Source organism: Penaeus chinensis, chromosome 34 (assembly GCF_019202785.1).
Source record: "Penaeus chinensis breed Huanghai No. 1 chromosome 34, ASM1920278v2, whole genome shotgun sequence".
NCBI classification, from domain to species: domain Eukaryota; kingdom Metazoa; phylum Arthropoda; class Malacostraca; order Decapoda; family Penaeidae; genus Penaeus; species Penaeus chinensis.
This window is the reverse complement of record NC_061852.1, coordinates 3,069,698-3,077,197: the sequence shown is the minus strand read 5'-3', so window position 1 is coordinate 3,077,197 and position 7,500 is coordinate 3,069,698. Positions and strand designations below refer to the sequence as shown.

At 48.9% G+C, this 7,500-nt stretch overlaps 1 protein-coding gene across 7 annotated transcripts in view; it reads left to right on the top strand.

Annotated features, from left to right (window-relative positions):
* The window catches only part of LOC125043511, a 474,978-nt gene that overhangs the window by 70,115 nt on the left and 397,363 nt on the right, over positions 1-7,500 (top strand). The window contains exon 2 of one of the 7 annotated variants that reach the window (XM_047639612.1): positions 3,127-3,269. The exons of the other annotated variants lie outside the window; for them this stretch is intronic. Coding sequence (XP_047495568.1) covers positions 3,127-3,195 — 69 coding nt within the window. The 3' untranslated portion in view covers positions 3,196-3,269. Of the gene's footprint in view, positions 1-3,126; positions 3,270-7,500 lie in introns of those variants that run through there. 7 annotated transcript variants of the gene reach the window in all.

Below are 7,500 nucleotides of genomic sequence, written 5' to 3'. Positions count from 1 at the left end.
GGAGAGAGTGGAAGTTGAGACGAGAGGGAGGAGAGAGAGAGTGGAGGGGAATATATAGGGAGAAACGGAAGTTGATGAGGTACGTGAAGAGGGGAGGACGGGGAGGGGGAGGAGGGAGAGGGAGGGTGTAGGGACCAGGAGAGGGAAGGAGGTGATGGGCGAGGAGGGATGAAAATAGGGGGAATGAGAGGTGATCGAACTGGGGGGTTTTGAGGGGGCGAGGTCGGGGGTTGGGAGTTTGGGTGTGTGGGTAGGGGGTGAGGGTGAGGAGAGGTGTTGGTGGAGAGTGTGGCATTGGGTTGGGGGTGGTTACAGGGGTGGGTGTGGGGAGGAGTTGCGGGGGTGTGAATAGTTGAGGGTTGTGGGGGGGTGGGGGGGCGGGGTGGAGGGAGGGGGGTGAGGCGGATGGGGGGGGGGTCGGGCGGTTGGCTGTGGCGGCCAAGCCCCCGCAACTTTGAGCGAGAGTTGCACAGGGGGGGGTCTGCTGAGTTGATGAACTAGTGATGAATGGGATGAAGGCTGTGAGGTGAAGAGAGAAGAGGGAACAGGCGAGAGAAATAGGGGCAAAGAGGAAGAGGAAAATGAGAACGGGGAGAGGGGATGGCCGGGATAGGTCCGGGGGGGGTAAGTGAGAGGTGTGGCGGTTACCCCGAGGGCGGAAGGGGAGAAATGGAACCGGGGAGGGGACGGGGGGGGGGCAGGGTGAGGAGGGAAACGTGGGGGTGAAGGGATGGGAAGAGGTCACTTGGGGTGGGGGGGAGAGGAAGAGAGAGGGTAGGGTGGGGACAAGATTGGGGGGTGATAGGGAGGTGAGAGCTGGTGTAGCGGGAGTGGGGGAGGGCGAGGAAGGAGGTAAACGGGGCGAAGAGGTAGGTGCGGGAGGACGGAGGAGGCAAGAGGCCCGAGTAGAGTGGATGTCGAAGGATTAAAGAGTGGGGGGGGGGAAGCGTGAGTAGGCGAGAAAAGCGGGACGGGGAACGGCGGGGGGGAGAGCGACGAGAGGTAATGGAGGAAGGGGGGCCGATGCACGGGGGAGAGGGGAGGAAGGGGAACGGGGGACCTTGCGCGTATGAAAGCAGAAGAAGCGGGGGCTCAGGGGGGTAAGAGCGGGAGGGCAAAGAAGAAGAGAGAGGGAAAAGAATGAGGGGTAACGGAGGGGGCCGGCTCGTCGCCATGGGGGATGGGGCAGGAGGGGGGGAGGAGAGAGGCGTGGTTTCTTGCCCAGTGGACCGCGAAGCCGCGGGCAAGCGACCGGGTTTGGGTCATGACAAGGGGCCCACACAGTGCGGGGAGCTGCGCCGGCAGAACGCCGACGGTGTCGGGGAAGTGCAAGAGGTCCCGTTGAGGGCGGTGGGGGGAGACGTGGGGCTGTTGAGGCCTGAGGGAAGTGGAACGACGGACGGGCCAGCGCCCGATGGGGGAGAACGGAAGAGGAACACAGGGGCGGAAGCCGGCGAGCGCCTCTCTGGGATCGCGAGACGAACACTCTGCTGAGATCTCTCTCATCTCTCTCTCCTCTCTCTGCTTCTCTCTTCTCTCTCTCTCTCTCTCTCTCTCTTATCTTATCTTTTCTCTCTCTCTCTCTCTCTCTCTTTCTCTTCTCTTCTCTCTCTCTCTCTTCTCTCTCTCTCTCTCTCTCTCTCCCTTCTTCCTTACCTTCTTTTCTCTTTCCCATTATATTATCCCTTTCTTTTTCCCTTCTCCCTCTTCCCCCCCCCCCCTCTCTCTCTCTCTCTCACTCTCTTCTCTCTCTCTCTCTCTCTCTCTCTCTCTCTCTCTCTCTCTCTCTCTCTCTCTCTCTCTCTCTCTCTCTTCTTTCCTTCTCCTTCTCTCTTTCCCTTTATATATCCCTTTCTTTTTCCCTCTCCCTCTCCCCCCCTCTCTCTCTCTCTCCATCTCCCTATTTCCTCCCTTAATTTTTCTTCTTCCTTTATAACTTCCAGGATGGACCAGATTAATAGGCTTTCCTTCTCTTCTCCTTCCTGTCTCTCTTCCCTTTTTCTCCTCCCCATCCCTCTTCCTCTCTCTCTCCTCCCCATCCCTCTTCCCCCCTTTCTTCTTCGCATCCCTCTTCCCCTCTGTCTCTTTCCCATCCCTTCCTCTTGTCTATTTTTCCTACCTCCCCTCTTTCCCGTTTTACCTCCCCATCCTTCTTCCCCTTTTTACTTCCCCTTTCCAAAACGACCTGCTGGCTGGACGACCCCCCCCCCCCGCGCCCCCTATGCCATCAACAAGATGCCCTGGTCGTTTTGAATTCCCTCTACGTCTAAAGTTTACCTGTTAAAGTCACGCTCTACTGCTTCTCATTTACATAAATTAGAGAGAAAGAAGCGGAATAGGAAGGAGAGGAAAAGAGGAGGAAGAAAAATAAAAGAACGAAAGAAAAAAAGATAGGAAAGCGGTGGTCTATTTAATCCAAACCCATTTGTCATCCTTTTAGAATTGTCTCTCTCTCTCTCTCCTCTCTCTCTCTCTCTCTCTCTCTCTCCTCTCTCTCTCTCTCTCTCTCTCCCCTCTCTCTCTCTTCTCTCTCTCTCTCCTCTCTCTCTCCTCTCTCTCTCCTCTCTTTCTCTCTCTCTCCTCTATCCCTTCTTCTCTCTTTCTCTTCTCTCTCTCTCTTCTCTCTCTCTCTCTCTCTCTCTCTCTCTCTCTTCTCTCTCTCTCCCTCTATTTATTCCCTCTCTCTCTCTCTCTTCTCCTCTCTCTCCTCTTCCTCTCTCTCTCTCTCTCTCCTCTCTCTCTCTCTTCTTCCTCTCTCTCTCTCTATTCTCTATCTCTTCTTTTTCTTCTTCTATCTCTCTCTCTCTCTCTTTCTCTCTCTCTAGTAGTCTGCGGATGTACCCGGAAAGTGTAACGTTTTTTCCGTAACAATAAGCATGTACAATATGTGTCAAAGGGAAGCATTTTCATTATTTTTATTAAAAAAAAAAAACACCCTTTTCAGCTAAATATATCCTTCCATTATTTAAACAATTATGAAAATATGATACTTCTTATAATTTCAAATACAACATACTACAATTAAGACGTTATTAACAGTACTTATCAAAGCAATATCACATGCGAGTCAGTTTCATACGCCAGGTCACATGTAATGTACAATTAAATGACATTTTCTCTTTGCAGGTAAGCCGTAAACACTGTTATTTACTCCCTCGAGGTTCTGTGAGTATTCTCGTCGGGGATCTTGTTTGAGCAAAGAAGAACATACGGCAACAAGATGTATTGCGTGTCTTTCTGTGTGTAGTTTTGCTTTTCTCGCGGAGGAAATGTTGATCTGTCTGTCTACCTGTTTATCTGTGTGTCTGAATGTCTGTATGCTTGTCTATCTATCTGTTTATTGATTTGTCTATCTATGTAATTAACTGTTTGCGTGTTTGTCTGCTTATTCATCTATATATGAATATCTGTCTGTTATTCCATCCATCCCTTTACTTTATAAACAGTCTAAATTTAAACGTCTGTCTAATCGGTTGTCGTGTGTTTTTATTTATCACGATTTATTAATTTCTCTATCTGTGTTTGTCTCTCTGTAAGTATATATGTCTACCTACCTGTCTTTCAGTCCATCCATCCATCCATCCGCCCATCCATCCATCCATCCATCCATCCATCTAACTACCTACCTACCTACCTACCTACCTATCTACCTACCCACTTACCAAACCTACCTACCTACCAAAAAACTACCTACCTAACCTACTTACCAAGCCTACCTATCTACCTACCTACTTACCAAACCTACCTACCTACCTCCCTACCTACCAAAACTACCTACCTACTTACCAAGCCTACCTACCTACCAAACCTACCTACCTACCTACTTACCAAGCTTACCTACCTACCAACCAAACCTACTTACCAAACCCACCAAACCTACCTACTACCTACCTACCTACCTATCTAACACACCTACCAAACCTATCTACCTATCTATCAATCGATCTATCTATCCACACTCATCCCCACAAGCAACCACAAAGAGAAAAGATTTCTGGAATGCATTCAAAAAAAATGAAAATACAAAAGTATTAATAGCGGTTTTAAAATGTTTTCTATACGAGAAGGGGAGGACAACCCTTTAAACAAAATTTTAAAATCAAGAGGCGTGAACAATGATAGAGCGAGGGGCCACGGAATCAATACGTTGCAAAGATAGAGATGGAGAATGAAAAGGGAAGGGAGAGAGAGAAGGAAGGAGAGAGATAGAGAAAGAGAGAGAGAGAGAGGGGATGAGAGACGAGAGAGAAGAGAGAGGAGAGAGAGAGAGGGGGGGGGGGGGGGAGAGAGAGAGAAAAGAGAGAGAGAGAAGGAGAAAAGGGGGGGGGGGAGAGAGGAGAGAGAGAGAGAGAGAAAAGAAAAGGGGGGGGGGGGGAGGAAAGAGGAGGAGGAGAGGGGGGGGGAGAGAGAGAGAGAGAGAGAGAGAGAGGAGAGAGAGGGGGGGGCGGGGGGTGGAGAGAGAGAGAGAGAGAAGAGGGGGGGGCAGGGGAGTGAGAGAGAGAGTGAGTGGATGAGAGAGAGATGATGAGAGAGAGAGAGATCAGGAGCGAGAGAGAGAGAGAGATGAGAGAGAAAGAGGGGGGGGGGCAGAGGAGAGAGACAGAGGAGATGAGAGACGATGGAGGGAGAGAGAGAGGGGGGGGGTGGGTGATGTGAGAGAGGAGAGACGAGAGAGCGGAGAGAGAGATGAGTGGGGGGGGGGAGAGAGAGAGAGAGCGAAGGAGAGGGAGAGAGAGAGGGGGAGAGATGAGAGAGAGGAGAGAGAGAGAGAAAGAGATAAAGAGTGAAGATGAGAAGGAGAGAGAGAGAGAAGTTGATGAGGAGAGAGAGAGATTTGATTTGATAGGCATGGAGAGCGTGAGGGGATGCTTGAGAGTGAGGAGAGAGAGTGAGAGAGAGAGGTGAGAGGGGGGGGAGTGAGAGTAGAGAGAGAGAAAGAGAGAGAGGAGAAGGAGAGAGAGAGAGAGGGACGAGAGAGAGAGATAGAGGGAGAGAGAGAGAGAGGAGAGGTGTGGGGAGAGGAGAGATGAGAGAGAGAGAAGAGAGGAAAGAGGAGAGAGTGAGACTAGACGAGAAGGATTCAAGAGGAGAGAGAGAGAGGAGATGAGAGAAGACGATCGAGAGAGATAAAAGAGGAGAGATGAGACGAAGGTGAGGAGAGAGGGCGGGGGGGAGAGTGAGAGAGAAGAGACGAGAGAGAGAAGAAAAGAGGAAGAATTGAGAGAGAGAAGAGAAGGAGAGAGGAGAAGAGGAGAGATGAGAGACGATGGAGAGGCGAGCGAGAGGAGAGATGGAGAGAGAGACGAGGAGGGCGGGGAGGAGAGAGAGAGAGAGAGAGAGAGATAGACCGGGGGTGAGCATGAGAGAGAGAGAGAGAGAGAGACGAGAGACGGAGAGAAGAGAGAGAGAGAGAAGGGGGGGGGGAGAGAGAGAGAGTGAGAGAGTGAGAGAGAGGGGGGGAAGGGAGAGAGAGAGAGAGAGGAGAGAGAGGAGAGAGAGAGAAGAGAGATGAGAGAGAGAGACGTGTATGCAGAGAGAGATGAGAGAGAGAGAGAGAGAGAGGGGATAGAGAGAGAGAGTGAGTGAGAGACGAGAGGGGGGGGGGGCGGGTGGAGTGAGAGACGAGAGAAGTGAGAGAGGGAGATTGAGAGAGAGAGAGAGAGAGAGAAGTGGGGGAGAGAGAGAGAGAGAGAGTAGAGAGCAGGAGATTGAGAGAGAGACGAGAGAGGGGGGGGAGAGAGAGAGAGCGAAAAGAGAGAGAGAGAGAGAGGACGAGAGGGAGAGAGAGATCGAGGAGAGAGAGAGAGATATGAGAGACTAGAGAGGACGAGAAGGGGGGGGGAAAAGAGAGAGAGAGAGAGAAGCGAGCTGATAGAGAGAGAGAGGAGAGGGCGGTGGGGGGAGAAGAGAGAGAGAGAGAAAGAGTAGGGAGATGAGATGTGAGAGAGAGAGAGAGATGAGGATGAGAGAGAGAGGAGAGAGGTGAGAGGAGAGAGAGAGAGAATAAGGAGGTTGTGGGGGGGGGGGAGAGAGAGAGAGAGAAAGAGATGAGAGAGAAGATGAGAGAAGGGAGGAAAGAGATGAGAGATCGAGAGAGAGAGAGAGGGGGGGGCGGAGAGAGAGAGAGAGCTCACGAGAGGAGAGAGAGAAGAACGAGAGAGATTAGAGAGAGAGAGAGGAGGGAGAGGAGAGATGAGAGAGATGATCTCGAGAGAGAGAGAGAGAGAGGGGGGGGGGATGATGAGATGGAGAGAGAGACCAGAAGAGTGAGAGAGAGAGATGTTCTGAGAGAGAGTAGAAGAGAGAGAGGAGAGAGAGAGAGAGGGGGGGGAGAGAGAGAGAGGAGCGAGAGAGAGAGAGTGAGACGAGAGGAACAGAGAGAGAGGGAGACGGAGAGAGCGATTGGAGAGAGGAGATGAAGAGAGAGAGATCGAGAGAGAGAGAGAGAAAGAGAGACATATCTATCAAGCTGTGTGGCTATCTTTCTATATGCATATATGCGCGCGTGTGTGTGTGTGTGTACATACATACCTATATACATACATACATATATACATACATGCATATAAACGAACATACATACATTCATACATAAATACATAATATTTACATGTTTATGCATCTGATTGTGAGCATGTGTGTGGATGTGAGTGTGTGTGTGTGTATGTGTACGTGTATATGTGTATGTGTGCATACATAGACACAGACGTACAAATGACTATAGCTTTACATGTGTGAATGTGTATACATGTCTGTATGTATGCGCATATATATATACATGCGTATAATCATAGACACAATTAGGGGAAAATTGAGCACAAATAAACATCCCATAAATAGCACACCCGTGAGACCGTGACGAAATGAGAAGGTAAGAGGTAATTCGATGAAGCAAGGGAAAAGGAAAAAAAAAAATGACATAAAACGACTCATTATATTAAGCACTTTCGGATAAAAGCAATTAAGTTCTGATCTCATTAGCATGTGTTTGTTTTCTGACTCAATGCAGTCGAGTATGTCTTAGTTCGAAATTAAAAGGGGGAAATGAGGAAGAGGAAGGGGAAGAGGGAGCAGGAGAAAGGAGGAATAGGGAGAGAAAGAGAAAAGAGACCGAAAGAATGATAGATTGGTATATGGGTAGATAGATAGAAAAATATATAGATAAATAGATAGATAAATAGATAGATAGATATTTAGATAGATAGATAGATAGATAGATAGATAGATAGATAGATAGATATATAGATAGATAGATAGATAGATATATGGATAGATAGACAGGTAGATGGATAGCTAGATAAAGAGACAGATAAATAAATAAATAGATAGATAGATGAAATGGACAGATATATTGATAGATAAATTAATAGACAGACATATTGATACATAGATGAATAGACAGACATATTGATAGATAGACAGATATAAAAATACATACATGCATGCATTCATACATGCATATATACATATGTACATACGGATATGGATATAGAGATACAG